Source organism: Somniosus microcephalus, chromosome 19 (genome assembly GCF_052327205.1).
Source record: "Somniosus microcephalus isolate GS21.2 chromosome 19, FLI_Smic_1.0, whole genome shotgun sequence".
Classification (NCBI taxonomy): Eukaryota; Metazoa; Chordata; class Chondrichthyes; order Squaliformes; family Somniosidae; genus Somniosus; species Somniosus microcephalus.
This window is the reverse complement of record NC_141005.1, coordinates 12,794,431-12,812,497: the sequence shown is the minus strand read 5'-3', so window position 1 is coordinate 12,812,497 and position 18,067 is coordinate 12,794,431. Positions and strand designations below refer to the sequence as shown.

Sequence of the window (18,067 nt, the reverse complement as noted above, 5' to 3'; positions counted from 1 at the left end):
GGCTCCTCTGACAGTGCTGCATTCCATCCGCAATGAGTGTCAGCCTGGATTTTTTTTTTTTGCTCAAGTATCTGGAGTGGGACTTGAACCCACAACCTTCTGACTCCAGAGAGTGCTACCCACTGTTAACACTTGTGGAATATCGGACTGTTAAATTTCCACAGATTGTGGCCATAATAACACTGAAGCTACTTGAGCTTTTGGGTTCTGGTTCTAGGCTACCCCTATAGATGAACCCTTGCTCTCTGTGCTAGGCTACCCCTCTAGATGAACCCTTGCTCTCTGTGCTAGGCTACCCCTATAGCTGAACCCTTGCTCTCTGTTCTAGGCTACCCCTATAGCTGAACCCTTGCTCTCTGTGCTAGGCTACCCCTATAGATGAACCCTTGCTCTCTGTGCTAGGCTACCCCTATAGATGAACCCTTGCTCTCTGTGCTAGGCTACCCCTATAGATGAACCCTTGCGCTCTCTGTTCTAGGCTACCCCTATAGATGAACCCTTGCTCTCTGTGCTAGGCTACCCCTATAGCTGAACCCTTGCTCTCTGTTCTAGGCTACCCCTATAGATGAACCCTTGCTCTCTGTGCTAGGCTACCCCTATAGATGAGCCCTTGCTCTCTGTGCTAGGCTACCCCTATAGATGAACCCTTGCTCTCTGTGCCAGAGGTCAATTTGTGGGTTTCCCAGGAGTGGAACCAAGAACTCTACTTTTTTGGCTTGCTGACTTTATTGCATGTGTGTTTCCTTGACTTCAGAAGGCAGTAGAATAATGTTACAATAGACTGACTTGTTTTAACTGCCAAAAAGAAACTGGACAGCAAAAAACAAGTGCCCAGTGGTGATGTGTATTTTACAATAGTACTGCATAATGTACATAATCACACACTGCTGTCACCACCCCCCTTGCCATTCACTTTCTGCACTAGCTATCTCTCTGAAGGCTTCAGAGGGACTTTCCTACAATTGGACAGCTGAGCAAGGCTCTTCAGAAAGTGACCAGGGTCAAGCAGATTTAAATAACCTGAGCAGTTGATCTTGTATGGTTGGAGACAGATGCAATGTTTGTATTTGAGTTGTATGGCTGGCCCTCTTCAATTTTGTTTTTAAAAAAAACACATTTTTGGGAACTAAACCTAGTGCTTTTTATATCCACCTAAACTAGGCATGTTTTTAAGTGAAGCTGGTATGTACTATGACAGTTGCAACTGTACCATAATACACTGTTGGAAAAAGAAACTGAATTTGACAAATGCTAGACACTGCATTGTTGGGGGAAGATTAGATTAAATAAAATGTACCTTTTAGGAAGTTTGTAGTTCACTGGGGCCAAGGTTTGAGCTGCTGGGCTAGGTAACTAAATAGTTGAAGTAGCTGAGAAGTAAATGGAAAAACTCCGTTCCATAGTTTTCATTTCCAGACAAACTTGTTTGGAAGAGGCCAGAATTGAAAGATGGTAGTAATCTGGAGGGTTGGTGACCATTTCCAAGTGGCCGTTAATGGGATCTTGTGCTGTTTATATAGAATTACAAGAGCAGGGAGGTTATGCTAGAACTGAATAAAACAGTTGGGCCACAGCTCGAGTACTGCATACAGTTCTGATCACCACATTACAGCAAAGATGTGATTGCACTAAAGTGGGTACAGAGGAGATTTACAAGGTTGTCAGGATGGCTTTGACTGAGGAAAATTTAGATGGGCTGAGATTGTTACTTTGGAGCAGAGGAGGCTGAGGGGAGATTTAGTTGAGGTGTGTAAAGTTGAGGGGTCCAGGTAGTGGATAGGAAGGACCTATTTTCCTTGGCAGAGGTCAATAACCAGGGCATAAATTTAAAGTAATTGGTAGAAGGATTAGAGGGAGTTGAGAATTTTTCACCCAGAGATTGGTTGGGGTCTGGAACGCACTCCCTGAAAGGGTGGTAGAGGCAGAAATCCTTGTCGCATTTAAAAAGTACTTGGCTATGCACTTGATGTGCTGTAACCTAATGGTCATGAACCAAGAGCTGGAAAGTGGGAGGAGGCTGGATAGCTCTTGGCTGGCAGACATATGGCCTCCTTCTGTGCTGTAAACTTCTGTGATTCTCTATCAGGCTGCCATCAATTATTTTATGCTTGATGTCTTTGACTGCCTTTAATTTCTGCTTTACATCTTTAAAAAATATGTAGCATCCCTGGTGTTTAGATCTAGTTTTGCACATTCAATTAACATTGCAAATCCTTTCAATGCTAGTAATCTGGCAATTATTCATATGGTTGAAGTAGAACATTAAATTGAGTCTTAAATTACATCTTTGTTTTGGGGGTAGGAGGAGAAATAGTTGCTCAATCGAATGCCTGCATTTATATAGCAACTTAATGTAGTAAAAGTCCAAGGTGTGTCACAGGAGTGTTATCAAACACAATTGGATACCAAGCCATATGAGGATGAGACCAGGTGACCAAAAGCTTGGTCAGAGGTATGTTTTGAGGAGAGGTGAAGATGTTTAGGGAGGGAATTCCAGAGATTAGGGCCTAGGCAGCTGAAGACATGGCCCCAATGGTGGAGGAATGAAAATTGGATGACCAAGAGGCCAGAATTGGAGGATTGCAAAGAGCTGGAGGAGGTTGGTGAGGGGAGAGGCCATGGAGGGATTTAAAAACCAGGATGAGAATTTTTAAAATTGAAGTGTTGCTGGACTGGGAGCCAATCAATGTTCCCTGTAAGGTGTGCGGCCATGCAGGGATCCTGCTCAGCTGGCTTGTCAATGCATAAACAGCGCATGCATGGTATTGAATGGCCCATGCAGCTCCTTTAAAGGGGCTGTACGGCACCAAGAAAATTTACAGGGAGGTCAGCGAGCACTGAGGGAGGAGAAAAGCAAGGACTGTGTGTAAGGATACAGGCAACAGTCTGGGATGAGCAAGTTTATGGAAGGTGGAAGGCTGGCCAGGGGAGCTTTGGAATAGTGAGTTGCTACATGAGTTACTGCATTTTGGAAGGATGAATGAGGCGGTGATGTAAACCAAATGGTACAATTTTAAAGAGGGTGCAGGAACCAAGTCCTGAGGGTTCACATACACAAATCTTTTGAAGGTGGCAGGACAAGTTGATGAAGCTATTAAAGCACACAGGATCTGCCTCTTTATAAATAGAGGCACCAAAGTTATGCTAAACCTTTTATAAATGACTAGTTAGGTCTTGGCTAGAGTATTATCTAATTCTGGGCACCACACTTTGGAACAGATATCAAGGCAGCAGAGGAGATTTTACTGGAATGGTACCAGGGATGCAGGATTCAGTTGTGGAGAGACCAGAGAAGCTGGGATTGTTCTTTTTTAGAGCAGAGAAGGTTAAGGGGAAATTTAAGAGGTGTTCAAAATTATGCACGGGTTTGATTGAGTAGATAGGGAGATGCTTTTTCCACTGGCCCAAGAGTCAATAACAGAGGACATCAATTTAAGATAATTGGCTAAAGAACCAGGGGGAATGAGGGGAATTTTATTTTCACCCAGCGAGTTATGATCTGGAATCCACTGCCTGAAAGGGTGGTGGAAGCAGATTCAATAGTAACTTTCAAAAAGGAATTGAATATATACTTGAAAAGGGGGGTGGAAATGTAGGGTTGAGGAAAGAGTCGGGCTAATTGGATAGTTTTAAAGAGCTGGCACAAGCATGATTGACCAAATGTCCTCCTGTGCTGTGAAATTCTAGGATTCGAGTGAGCTATTTCTTCCCCCAGCAGTGTAGACTAATGCTTGTTATGCCTAAGCCTCGGGTGAAGAGATGACAAGAGGTTGTTAACATTCTGAATGGGTTGGAGAGGCTAGATGTGGAGAGAATGTTTCCACTTGTGGGAGAATCCAAAACTAGGGGCCATAAATACAAGATAGTTACTCATATATATCCAGTCGTGAAATGAGGACAAATTTCTTTACTCAGTGGTTAGAATGTGGAACTCGCTACCACAGGAAACTGGACAAGTGTGAGAAAGGGAATAAAGATGTACTGAGGAGGTAGATGGAATGGGAGGAGACTAGTGGAGTATAAAACAGCAGCACAGACTAGTTGAGCCGAATAGCCTGTTTCTGTGCTGTATATTTGATGTAATTAGTTGGCTTGGCTCAAAAGCTGCAAGTATTTAAGTTAGTCGTACACTTAAACTGAGAGGAGCTGTCTTGAACCGGTGAAGACTGGCAGTTTCCCATTTGTGTTGTGTCCATTCAGCTCCACCAAAAATTGGCTGTTACTAACCAATAATCCAATATCTGGTGCCATGGTGTGTAAAACATTTCTTCCGGCTCCTGTAAACTGCAAGAAGTTCTTTGCTATATTTTGCGTAACTAGTAACATAATTGCCACCAGGATTGGGGGAGGGGCTTAACCACACTGGCGTGATTCAGTTTTCTAAATTTAACTTTTTTTGTTCCCGACAATACATAAATTAGGGGTGGCACGTGAACAATGAATTTTCCATGTGAGAGCCTTGTCCTGGGTTCTTTCAGTCCTCTAACTTGTGCCCACAATAACACCAGCCTTGAATGTTCTATTTTAGAACATGCTGAATAACAACTGTGGAATTTTGTCATCCTCGTTCTGTGACTTTATAAAGATTGGAAAATGGAACTGGATAATGAATTATGAAATTATCTTTAATAGAGTGCTGGTTTTGATTTTAACTATTGAGGGCTGGTCTTGAAGAATTTTAGTCCTTTAAAACTTGCAGCTTTCCCTATGCATATACTAGTGACTGCTGAGATAGAGGCATGCAGGGATAATATGGTCTACAAGCAATTCCTGCTGTGAATGACTGACTGATTTCCCAAAGAATTGAGTTCCTAATTTCTGCTATTGAATTTTAAAATGACACGCACACTTTTGGCAATGTGATCCACTACACAAGTTGATGGATATGTCTGGTGTTTTCTGTAGAATGTGTATTATGGTGGTGGTCTCCACTACTGTATATAGTTGAAGCTGCTTGGCTCCCAACTTTAATTCTTCTAAACAGGAATAAATTAAACAAGCAAATGTCCTTGGGTTTAGGAGGAGTCAGAGGTGGGTGGAGAAAGAGGAGGCTGATTCAGTAAGCATCCTGCCCTTGGATCTCAAATGATAGCCTGGATCTCTAGTGAGGGGTTAGTGTCTAACCAGTGCACTTCCTTCCCCCCCCCCCCCCCCCCCCCAACCCTGTATAAAGCACTCTGAACTTCATTACACCACTTATTCTGGTTAAAATATATCCTTTATAATTGCTTTTGGTTTACCTCTAATTGCTCATTCATAAAACACAGATAAAATAACATGAGTGGGGGGTATTTTAACTTAAAAAAAAAAATCTCAAGCAGTAAAATGAAAATGACAGTAAAACCCTGCTAATTTGCTGCTTCCATGTTGATTGACCATTTTTAAGCCAGTAAACCCAAATACAATTTCTGTTCAACATTCAGTCTAGCAGTTCTCACTAGAGGCCAGCACATCTGCAACAAAATTTCAATACATGAGCAATGCTCAATCTGCTTGCTCTTCTTTCAGAATGTTTTGAACATTTAGTACATCTGTGATGTGCTATTTTATTTTGCAGTTGTGGATATTTGTGCTTCTGTCAATTAATGGTCTTCTGTTTTTGAAGCTCCCTTTTTTTATATTGGTTTAGAACTGTCATTCCTACTTTAAGTAGATATTGATCACTGAGGAATTTTAAATTGTAAATTTGTATGCTAGTTTGTGCTCTCCTAATATATAAGAACGTAAGAAATAGGAGCAGGAATAGACCACTTGGCCCCTCGCGCCTGCTCCACCATTCAATAAGATCATGGCTGATCTTGGGCTCAAAGCCACTTCCCTGCCCACTCCCTTATCTTGCAAAAATCTGTCTGTCTGTCTCCACCTTAAATGTATTTAATGACCCAGCCTCCACGGCTCTCTGGGGCAGAGAATTCCACAGATTTACAACCCTCAGGAAATTCCTCCTCATCTCAGTTCTAAAAGGGCGACCCTTTATTCTGAAACTATGCCCCCGAGTTCTAGATTTCCCCACGAGGGGAAACATCCTCTCTGCATCTACCTTGTCGAGCCCCCTCAGTATCTTATGTTTCAATAAGATCACCCCTCATTCTTCTAAATTCCAATGAGTATAGGCCCAACCTTTCTTCATAAGTCAACCCCCTCATCTCTGGAATTAACCTAGTGAATCGTCTCTGAACTGCCTCCAATGCAAGTATATCCTTCCTTAAATAAGGAGACCAAAACTACTCAGTACTCGAGGTATTGTCTCTCTAACACCCTGTACAGTTGTAGCAGAACATCCCTGCTTTCATACTCCAACCCCCTTGCAATAAAGGCCAACATTCCATTTGCCTTTCTGATTACTTAAAAAAAAAATTTACATCAGTGCACTCCCTGCCCTAAATCATTCTTCAGCATTGCTAAGAAACTCCCACCCAGCTTATCACTAATAGATACAGCCTCAATTTAAACTTGATGCTTGTGTGAACATAAGCTATTTAATTAAATAGCAGTCACTTATATAATTTTGCCATTCTCTGGGTAAAGAAGTTTCTCCTGAATTTCCTATTGGATTTATTAGTGACTATCTTGTATTCATGGCCCCTAGTTTTGGAATCCCCACATCTAATTTAAAGTGATGTTTTGTTGCCACATACTATTTGCTAGCCCTTCCATTCACCTTCCTAAGTAAGGCTGCTGTAATTTTGCAGATTTCACAAGAAAATGGAAGGAATTGTGGAATGTAAACCCTGAAGTCAAATTCTGCTTTTGTCACCATAAATCAATAGCTGTCGTCTTTAAAGAATTACACCAGGATTCCAAATATGCCAAGAATATCCTGTCGTTAAACTGAATTTGACTTGGTCTCGGTAAACTAGCAGTCCTTGGACTCTCGATCATAATTGTGATTTTTCTTGGCGATGTCTTTGGTGCTTGAATGGCTGTCTGGCATCTGACCAGGATGACTGCAGTAAAGTGTGATCAGCCCAGAGCCCTGTACAGTTTGAGCATGGTTTCCTTCAATTTGTACAGCTATGGTTCATCATTCTATTTGCTGTTCTGCAGCGATTGGCTATGTTGTGCAATAAGATCCCATGGCACTATTCGAAGAGCAGGGGAGTTATCCCTGGTGTCCTGGGGCCAATATTTATCCCTAAAAAATCAAAACATCACTAAAACACATTATCTGGTCATTGTCACATTGCTGTTTGTGGGAGCTTGCTGTGTGCAAATTGGCTGCTGCATTTCCTACACTTCAAAAGTATTTCATTGGCTGTAAAGCACTTTGGGACATCCTGAGATGGTTATGGGCAGTACTGACATGTCATTTTTTTGCATCTATAACCCCCCCCCCCCCCCCAACCCATTTTATTGCAACCTGTGTAAACTACTTTGCTTCCCATATTTTGCAGTGGTTGTTGAATGAATTAATTAATTTCACTTGTGATTTCCCTTTCCACTTCCTCTGTTTCTGCAACATTTTCCTGAAACCTTCAGTTACAACTGGATTCTGGGTGAATAGTCTTGTAACCTAGTAACTATTTCCATATCTAGCTCTTCCAAAGGCACTGTTTTGTTGGTGTGCTCTGTACATCTCTCCCTATTGCTGGATCTTTTTGCCTTTCCCCACAAATAGATTGTGGCCACCACGTCCACTGCCAGTGCTTGATGGCATCTTCAGTTTGGGTAGCCTTGAACTTGTGGGTGAAGATGTCTACTGATGCAATTAGTTTGCTTCCATAATTTTTGCTAATCTCTGGCAAGCAAGGTGTTGATCTAGATTTAGATGGTATCTGGTTTTGGGAGATTATTGCCAATTGAGACACATGATATCAAAGGGAATGTAGCTACATGGAAAAATTGTGGCTACTGGGCAGAAAGAAAGTAGAATGAATGAGTTGGTGGGCTTTGCATAATGTGTCACAGAATATTTGTATTTATTTCCCCCCCCCCCCCCCCCCCCCACCCACCCAATGTTCCCTCTTTTTAACCCCCTGCGTGGTCCTTTTAAATTTCCTGCATGATATCTCTTCCTGCAGCAGTTGGTGAGCAGCCTGCACGGGACCTCGCGATCGGTGTGTGGCCACGCGCTTTGGGGGAGTATTGCCCCCAACAAAAGGGCACGACAAACTGAAATGCAGGAGGATAGGGTAATTGAGTAGGCTGATGGTAGATGCAGATACACTGAGGGTGGAAAGAGCACCCTATAGGTTCTTAAATCAGATAGAAAAGGCAAGTGCTTTTTTTGTGAAGCAGTCATATTCTCACCAATATGGGAGCTGTGGGGGGGAAAAGCACTTTTGAATATAGTGAAATTGTTCACTGCCAAATTGTTAGTGAATGGAAAGTTGGAAGAAATGCTTGGTTAGTTGGAGCATGGGATGCTTTACCATAAGTAGTTAATGAAACAGACTTTAACATAATTTTAAAAGGGAAATGATCAAGTATTTGGAGAAACCATCCGAAGTGGGGAAATGAGGTTTTGAGTAGATGGCTCCAGTTGAAGACACAGCACCGGTGTGATGGGCCTGAATTGTGTGTAATTTCTGACCTTCAGTCTGAGCTCTTGAGCTATTTTGACTGTATTCATGGATTTCTGGAGCCTCCAACTAGAAATGTGAAGCTTTGCTACTGGCTTTCTGTAGACTTCAACTGATGTAGTATGGAGATATTGTCACAATTGTTGCTTGGATCTGCAACAAACATGGTGAGTCTAGCTGAAGCACTAGCAGTTAATGTACTGCTTTAGTCATTAATGGCATAGCCACATCAGTGGTAGGGACCGAAGCATGTTGGCAACAAATCATTGTTTACTAGAGTGTGTAGTTTGTACCACAGTTCAGAGTAAGAGGTTTATGTCCAGTCCCAAGCAAGGTGGATGTAGCTTTGTAGAGATTGAAATTGTTAATGGGGTCAAGCTTTGAGTATTCCCACTAACTGCTTTTCTACTTGTCATTTTTTTGACCAGGTAGAATTAGTTGCATTTATATAGCGCACTCTCATGCTAGACATGCATTAGGCACTACTTGTAAGTAATTATGTAGGAAAAGAGCCACTTTGCACAGCAGATCTCGGACTAGAGGGATGATCAATGAATCTGTGGTGATTGCAGGAGAAATTCTGCTTCGAACACCAAATTAACTTCCTACTTTGAATAGTACCATGGGATCTTTAATACCCATCAGTTCAGCCAGACCGGCTTTAGTTTTAATATTTGACGGATGGCATCTCTGACAATAATTTAGTATATGCTAAGCCAACTTGAGCTGGGAGCAGTACTGGGGTCTTTTGCAGTGAGCTGGGAGATTAAGAAGCTGCTAAAACATTTGGAATGGCGGTACCCTGAGCTTTGCTTCTCTGGAGGATGGGCCACAGTGAGGGAATGGACTGCTACAGTTACCTTATTTCTTGTGATTACTGCAGTTATCCTGCACTTCATCTGCAGCACTAGGGGTACTAATTCACATCTTCCAGTGTCCTTTCACATTTATTACAAAATTAGCAGCATCTGCTTTGGCACTGCTTTCATTTACACCATCAGAATAACTGCTTACTCAGCTGGGAAAAGTTGTTAGCAAAATGGAAACATTTATTGCAGTGTTGAGGCTTTTTTGAGGTTGATGTGTTGGATTTACTAAAGTTGCTGGAGATGTGATTTCTCTAGTCTGTGCTTTTGAGATGGGAGTCTTTATATTTCACAAAAGGCTTTTCTGTTGTGTAAATTTCTCAAGGGAAGTATAATTACTGTGATGCAGAATTGTCCAAAGGGGAAATGTTCCATCTTGCGCACTATAGATGGGATGTTGTAGGAAACCTTTTAAGTTCTAACCTGCTCGGAGATATTATTCCATGGGCACTACTATTTTCATCCAATATCAACTTTTTGAGAATTGTTGGATGGTGAGGGGGTGGGAAACTCCCCAACCCTGAACTTTGCAAGCAAATCCAGTTCTGTTAATGGCACCCTGGTGAGATTTGCAAACTTTGTATAGACTTTGCACCTGGAACCTTCACAAATTTAGCTGGTTCTACACTGGACATTAAGAATGAGGTTCTGTTGGCAAATATTCATTTTGATGTCCCAGCATTAGTGAGAATCTTAATTTTTCAGCACCTGGCAAAAACCTGAGAAATTGAACTGATTTGGTTGTCCATAATAGTTATTGCACTAAAATTGTCCAGACTGGTCCCAGTGCTTGTTCCAACTTGTACAGCTTGCACTTGAGCTCCTTTTTGAACCCCAGTGTGACAGCCATTGGTCTGTGTGGTTCTTGGAGAGCTGCAGTTGTAGCATTTCTGATCTAGCGTTCTGACTGTCCATGCTATGGTCATGGAAATTAAACTCTGCTAGTGGCATCGAGTTGCCCATTGTGTTGCATTGGTGTTTGTCCAGTTGAGTTTGTTTTGCAAGCTGGGTCAGGCTTTCTTATTTCTGATGGATATAATGGCTTATTGAAAATGTGTGTAACTCAATGGCAAACTTCAACATCCTCTGCATAAATTGCCAGCCAGAATGTTTATGCATTTTGACTAACATGACCTACAATTTTGTTGACCATCTTGTAACCCCAGTATCATCTGCCTAGTTGTTCTTGGGCAGAACCGAGGGTGACTTGCTTCACACTAGAAATGAGTCTCGGGTGACGGAGTCCAATGCGGGACCTACAGTCTCGGTCATAGGTGGGGCAGACGGTGGTTGAAGGGGCGGGTGGGTGGGGTGCTTTAGTTTACGTGCGCTGCTTGCGATTGGCTTCCGCTTGCTCCCAGCGAAGAGACTCTGTTCGGTGCCTTCCCGGATGCTTCTCCTCCACTTTGTGCAGTCTTGGGCCAGGGATTCCCAGGTGTCAGTGGGGATGTTGCACTTTTTCAAGGAGGCTTTGAGGGTGTCCTTGAGTTTCCTCTGCCCACCTGGGGCTTTCTTGCCGTGTCAGAGCTCAGAGTAGAGCGCTTGTTTTGGGAGTATCATATCTGGCATGAGGACGATGTTGCCTGTCCATCAGAGCTGATCGAGCGTGGTCGAAGCTTCGATGTTGGCCTGAGCGAGAACACTGACGTTGGTCTGCCAATGGATTTGCAGGATCTTGCAGCGGCAGCGTTGGTGGTACCTCCAGTGCTTTGAGGTGCCTGCTGTACATGGTACTGTGAAGCCCACAAAGTTCAGATGCTCCTGAGCATACCAGTAAACAGCTGGACTTCAAAGTGGAAGCTGAGCATCTCTTAACTATTAGTAAAAGCTGCCACCAGTCTTCTGGAGAAAGCCCTATTTTTTTTTTTTGTCTCCAATACAAATGCTGTACTTGTCAGTACAGGTTATTAATCCCTTATCCAAAACCCTTGGGGCCAGATGTGTTTCAGAATTTTTCAGATTCCAGAACGGTAGGGGTATCTGCAGCTCTTTGACATTTTCAGTGAAATTAAACTCGCTCACAAAATAACAGAGCAGCAGACGCACGTGACTGGTAGCAGCGCTGAGACACCACTGACGCCTCCCCTGCATGGGTCAAGCATCGGCCATGTCGGGTCATGTTGTGCACAGGAGTGACACTCCAGAAAAAAACTTTCGGTTTTCAGAGCTTTTCGAATTTTGGAATTGCAGATAAGGGGTTGTGGACCTGTAATACAAATGCTGTACTTGTCAGTACGAGCTCTCTGCAGCCCAAGTACTGTCTACTTATTGGGTAATTTGACACTTTCAGAAGTCCTGAATGGTGTTAATATTTCTCTCCTTCTCTGGACCCCCCCACCCCCAAAAACCAACTCAAGTCCATCCTCTGTAAAATAAGTTTATTTTCTACCATGTTGTAGGAGCAGTGTTGCTCAGATTTTGGAGCTAGACTATATTGCATTTGTATGTGACTAGCTTTATTGAAGGGACAATGCAGGAATGGGTACCTGACGTGCTTTTTTTTTTTCAGTCGCCAGGTAAGGCAAATCCTGGTCATGGAGCATCCAATTTCAGTTGGGGATTTTTTCCCTTCTCCAGTCAAAAGGAGATATGGACTCATTTAGAAAACTTTCACAAACCTAGACACCTGTCCATTTCTTCTAAGGGAAGGAAGTATGGAAACCCACAATGAAATGGCTTGCAAAAATGATCTGACTGCTTTGAAAGGCCTTTTGATTTTCCCAATATAGTGTACACCTGTAAAATGTGTTTGAGCAAAAACGCCGCCTCCTGTGGTTCAGTAGTTCAAATTGAACAATTTAAGTAACTGGCACAGGAGGTGTTTACAATTCAAATGAAGCAACTTCAGGAGAAGAGTAGCCTATACCCCCAGAAAGCAGTTGGCCTAAATAGCCATTTGTCTGTGGCAAACTCTCAATCTTGTTTCCATAGCTTAATTATGAGCTAATTTGCATTTTTAGTGCTAACTATCTGCCATTTTAATTCAACTGCTTAATTCCAATTACTGGATAATTCAAATTTGGCCAAATGACTCCATCTGTAGATGTCATTTTTACACTTTGTATTCATTGTAGACTAATTTAGAATAACTGGACGCACTCTATTTTAGCATACTAGATTGGTAACTTTTCTATTTGGCTGGGATCAAAGCTTGTGTATTTTTTCTCCCTCCGTTTTAGCTCCAAAGCCAAGGGGTGAATCCTGCCAACATCGGGTTCAGCACCCTCACCATGGAATCGGACAAGTTCATCTGCATCAGGGAGAAAGTGGGAGAACAGGCGCAAGTTGTGGTCATCGATCTGAATGATCCCACAAACCCAATCCGCCGTCCAATATCTGCTGACAGTGTCATCATGAATCCAGCAAGCAAAGTGATTGCTCTGAAAGGTATGGGGCTCCAAGTATAACAACCACGCGTTACTGCAGTGACACAGCCTTGCTAATCACATTAGTAACTTTTTTACACTTTAGACAAATGATTACTGCTTCTTGCATCCATTTTTTTGTTACTGATTATATACTTTCCTTCCTGCATTCTTGTCTCAATTCAGATGGTGAGTTCTCTGTGTTCTGTGGCAGTGCCGTCTCTGTAGTAAGTGGGTCTATTCATTATAAACAAACCACATCAACTTAAATGCACACTTGCTGTGAACAATCCCTAAATTTCTGTCCTGATTGTTGGCAGGGCATCAAAATCGCAACCTAATGACTTTGAGCTGCTTTTATACACGGTATGCTAATTGGAGAGGCGAGTAGCCCTAAAGTTTGGCTGAGCTAATTGATTAATACCTGCACTGCACATTGTCTGCTCAGTGTGATCTTTTGCACTGCAATTGAAAAACGTGTGGTAATGAGTACTTATTTCTCAGATTGGCAGTTTGTCAGTAGTGTGACCACTTAGAGGTGGTTTTGCAAATATTTCTGGTTCTGAGACCATTTTCCTTTGGAAGCCATGAGTAGCTGTGTAACATGGCTGTTCAATTTTTTTTATAAGCCTTTAGACCAGGGGTGTTTCAAACGTATGCCACATCCAGCCCGTGAAACAATTTAACAGGAGGATGTTCAGAAATGAGGATGAGCTGGTTAGAATCTGAATCCCACAGCTGATCTGCTCCTTCACCTAGTTATTTTAATCTTGCTGAATGTGCCTTTGCCAGGGTATCTGATCATGAACAACAACTACTTGTATTTATATAGTGCCTTTAACATAGTAGAACATCCCAAGGCGCTTCACAGGCATATTATAAGACCAAAAAATTTGACACCGAGCCACATAAGGAAAAATTAGGGTAGGTAAGAGGTAGGTTTTAAAGAGCTTCTTGAAGGAGGAAAGCGGTTTAGGGAGGGAATTCCAGAGCTTGGGGCCACCAATGGTTGAGCAATTTTATAATCTGGGATGCTCAAGAGTGCAGATATCTCTGGTGGGGATGTGTGCTGAAGATTAGAAGTAGGGAGGGGTGAGTCCATGGAGGGATTTGAAAACCAAGATAAGAATTTTGAAATTGAGGTGTTGCTTAACCAGGAGTCACTAGGTCAGAGAGCACAGGGGTGATGGGTGAACGGAACTTGGTGCGAGTTAGAACATGGGCAGCCGAGTTTTGGATCGCAAGTTTACGTAGGGTAGAATGTGGGAGGCCAGCCAGAAGTGCGTTGGAATAGTCAAGTCTAGAGGTAACACGGGCATGGATGAGGGTTTCAGCAGTGGATGAGCTGAAGCAAGGGTGGAGACGGGCGATGTTACGGAGGTGGAAATAGGCGGTTTTAGTTTTTATTCGTTCATGGGATCTGGGCATCGCTGGCAAGGCCAGCATTTATTGCCCACCCCGAGAAGGTTGGTGGTGAGCCGCCGCCTTGAACCACTGCACTCTGCGTTGAACAGACTCCCACAGTGCTGTTAGGGAGGGCGTTCCAGGAATTTGACCCAGCAACAATGAAGGAACAGTGATTTACTTCTAAGTCAGGATGGTGTGTGACTTGGAGGGGAATTTGGAGGTGGTGTTCCCATGCACCTGCTGCCCTTGTCCTTTTTAGGTGGTAGAGGTCACGGGGTTGGGAGGTGCTGCCGAAGGAGCCTTGGCGGGTTGCTGCAGTGCATCTTGTAGATGGTGTACACTGCAGTCACGGTGTGCCAGTGGTGGAGGGGGTGCCAAATAAGCTGGCTGCTTTGTCCTGGATGGTGTCTACCTTGTGTTGGCGTTGCACTCGTCCAGGCAAATGGAGAGTATTCCATCACACTCCTGACCTGTGCCTTGTAGATGGTGGAAAGGGGAGTCTGGAGGTGAGAAGCTCGCCACAGAATGCCTATGCTGCAGATATGTGGTCGGAAGCTCATTTCTGGGTTAAATATGACATCAAGGTTGCGAATAGTGTGATTCAGCCTCGGATGTGAGGAACGGAGTCAGTCGCTCGGGAATGGAGTTTGTGGTGGGGACCAAACATTATGGCTTTGGTCTTCCGATATTTTCTCCCAATTAAATATTGGTTATCCAGAACTGGATATGGGGCCAGCAGTCTGGCAATTTAGAGACCGTTGAGAAGTGGCGGTGAGGTAGAGCTGATTGTTGTCAGCATACATGTGGAAACTGTTTTCGGATGATGTTGCCAAGGGGCAGCATGTAGATGAAAAATAGGAGGGGGCCAAGGATAGCTCCTTGGAGGACAGCAGAAGTAACGATGCAGGAGGAGAAGCAGTTGCAGGTGATTCTCTGGTTGCGATTAGATAAGAATGGAGCCAGGCGAGTGCAGTCCCACCCAGCTGGACGACAGTGGAGAGGTGTTGGAGGATGGAGTGGTCAGCCATTTCAAAGGCTGCCAACAAGTCAAGAAGGACGAGGAGGGATAGTTTCCCTTTGTCAGTCACCAAAGGATGTCATTTGTGACTTTGACAGCCGTTTTGGTACTGTGGCGGGGCGGAAACCTGAGGGATTCAAACATGGAGTTGCGGGAAAGCTGGGCAGGGATTTGGGAGGCAACAACACGTTCAAGGACTTTGGAGAGGAAAAGGCTGGAGATGGGGTGGTAGTTGCTAGGACGGAGGGGTTGGTTTTTTTGAGGAGCGGTGTGATGACGGCAGAATTGGGGGAGAATCGAGGGCGAGGGACCAGTACCTGAGGAGAGAGAACTTAACATGGGAGCCAGAAAGGGAAGTTGGATGGTCAGTAGTTTGGTGGGAATAGGGTGAGGGAGCAGGAAGTGGGTCTTGTGGACAAGAGAGAGCGTGGAGAGGTCACGAGGGGAGAAACTGGAGAAAGATGAGTGTTTGGGGCTAGGGCAGGGGGGAACCTTCATGTTTGGCCCTGGTGGGCTAGGGAAAGGAAGGGAAGTGGTAGAGGCAGATGAATGAATGAATGGTCTCGATCTTAGACAAAAGTCCATGAGCTCCTTGCACTTGTCTGAGGTCAGGGGAGAGGGGTTTAAGAAGACAGGTAGCAATGGAGAATAGAAGCCAGAGTCTGTCTTTGCATTTTAGAATGATTCTGGAATAGTGAGCAATTTTGGTAGACGAGCAGATTGTGGTCCTAGCGGTGAATGGCTAAACCAGTTGTCTGCCATATCCCTTCAAGTCTGCATCCCTTGGACTTGGAGTGAAGATGAGGGCTGTACCAGGGGGAACAGCCAGGATGAGTCATTGTTTTAATAGGGACTAGGACATCAAAGGTGGTGGTGGTGAGGGTGTGGTTGAGCAGATTGGTAGCTGCAGAAATGTGAATGGAGGGCCAAAGGCTGGACAGTTGGGATATCATAAGTGCAGTTGGGAGTTTTTTTTCCCTGGGGGTGGACACAGAAGCATCACCATATAAAGTAAGTTTGGCACCCCTGCTTTGGACAGCCTGATTACTGCTAATTTTTTTAGCTTGCAGTAAGGTTGCACTAATTAATAAAGCAATTCTGATGTCTGCTTTATGTTCATAGTTTCCTCCATTATGGGAAGACACTGAAGTAAATTTAAATCCAACTGGTTTGTCTTCTGTTCTGCATTTTCTTTCCCTCTTGAAATTGCTCCCATCTAATCCAACCCAATGTGTACATTAGAAAGAAGTAGCCAATTAAAGTGAGAAAACAGCTTAATTTAAGTGTACAGTAAATAGGTCAGCAGAAACATTTCAGTAATGTGTAGTTGTCTGAGTCAGCATATGAAAATACTTGTTTATTCTGTTCATTTTGTGCCAATTGACAATTTATCCATGCACAACAAGTTATGAAACCATTTCACTTCATGGTAGAACAGAACTGTTTCGCTCTTGCTAAATGTATGTAAGTTCTACCTTTAAAAGAGTGCTACAGCACCAGTAATCCATGTTGTGTGGTAGTGTCCACCTAGCGTTGGGGCCAATGCATTTAATGAGTTTGTTGGCCGTGAGGAGTGCAAGTCTTGCACAGGCTGTAGTATGCCGCTGTATCAGTTTTAATGTAGCTGTTAGTGGAGGCCCCAAAATAGATAGCAGTGCCAGATCCATGGCAACATAGCTGTAAATTATACCAAATAGTTGAGTTTCCACTTTCGGTGCATATCAGCCAATTGTGCTAGTTAGGTTACAGTTTCGGCTTTAAAATTCATTTATGGGGCGTGTCGCTGGCAAGGCCAGCATTTATTGCCCATCCCCAATTGCCCTTGAGAAGTTGCTGGTGAGCTGCCTTCTGGAACCGCTGCAGTCCGTGTGGTGAAAGTACTCCCAGTGCTGTTAGGGAGGGAGTTCGAGGATTTTGAACCAGCGACAATGAAGGAACGGTGATATATTTCCAAGTCAGGATGGTGTGTGACTTGGAGGGGAACTTGGAGGTGGTGTTCCCATGTGCCTGTTGCCCTTGTCCTTCCAGGTGGAAGAGGTCGTGGGTTTGGGAGGTGCTGCCGAAGAAGCCTTGTTGAGTTGCTGCAGTGCATCTTGTAGATGGTACACACTGCACCGGTGGTGGTGGAAGTGGATGTTTAAGGTGGTGGATGGGGTGCCAATCAAGCGGGGCTGCTTTGTCCTGGATGGTGTCGAGCTTCCTGAGTGTTGTTGGAGCTGCACTCATCCAGGCAAGTGGAGAGTATTCCATCACACTCCTTACTTGTGCCTTGTAGATGATGGAAAGGCTTTGTGGAGTCAGGAGGTGCGACACTCGCTGCAGAATACACCGCCTCTGACCTCTTGTTGCCACAGTATTTGTGGCTGGTCCAGTTAAGTTTCTTTGCATAATCAAATTTTAAAATCATCTTCTGTTCTATTACACTGGTTCATAGAACATAAATAGGAGCAGGCCATTCGGCCCCTTGAGCCTGCTCTGCCATTTAATGTGATCATGGCTGATTCCAATTTTGGCCTCAACTCCACTTTCCTGCCTATTCCCCATAACCCTTGACTCCCCTGTTGCACAAAAATCTGTATCTCCACCTTTTAATATATTCAATGACTGCTTCCACAGCTCTCTGGGGTACAGAATTCCAAAAATTCGCAACCCTGAGGAAATTCCCCCCATCTCCAGTTTTAAATGGGCGACCCCTTATTATGCCCCCTTGTTCTAGATTCCCTGACGAGGGGGAATCATTCTCTCAGCATCTACCCTGTCCAACTACTTCAGTCTTATTTTTCAATAAGATCACCTCTCATTCTTCTAAACTCCAATGAGTATAGGCTCAACCCTTCCATCCCAGGAATCAACCTAGTGAACCTTCTCTGAACTGCCTCCAATGCAGTT

At 43.8% G+C, this 18,067-nt stretch overlaps 2 protein-coding genes across 4 annotated transcripts in view; one reads left to right on the top strand and one right to left on the bottom strand.

The window, feature by feature from the left end:
- The window catches only part of txnrd2.2 (thioredoxin reductase 2, tandem duplicate 2), a 393,467-nt gene that overhangs the window by 228,522 nt on the left and 146,878 nt on the right, over positions 1-18,067 (bottom strand). The gene's annotated exons all lie outside the window — the stretch shown is intronic.
- Positions 1-18,067, top strand: part of cltcl1 (clathrin, heavy chain-like 1) — a 77,851-nt gene that overhangs the window by 10,481 nt on the left and 49,303 nt on the right. For all 3 annotated transcript variants that reach the window (XM_086011986.1, XM_086011984.1, XM_086011987.1), the window contains exon 2: positions 12,568-12,775. In XM_086011986.1, coding sequence (XP_085868112.1) covers positions 12,568-12,775 — 208 coding nt within the window. The remainder of the gene's footprint in view (positions 1-12,567; positions 12,776-18,067) is intronic.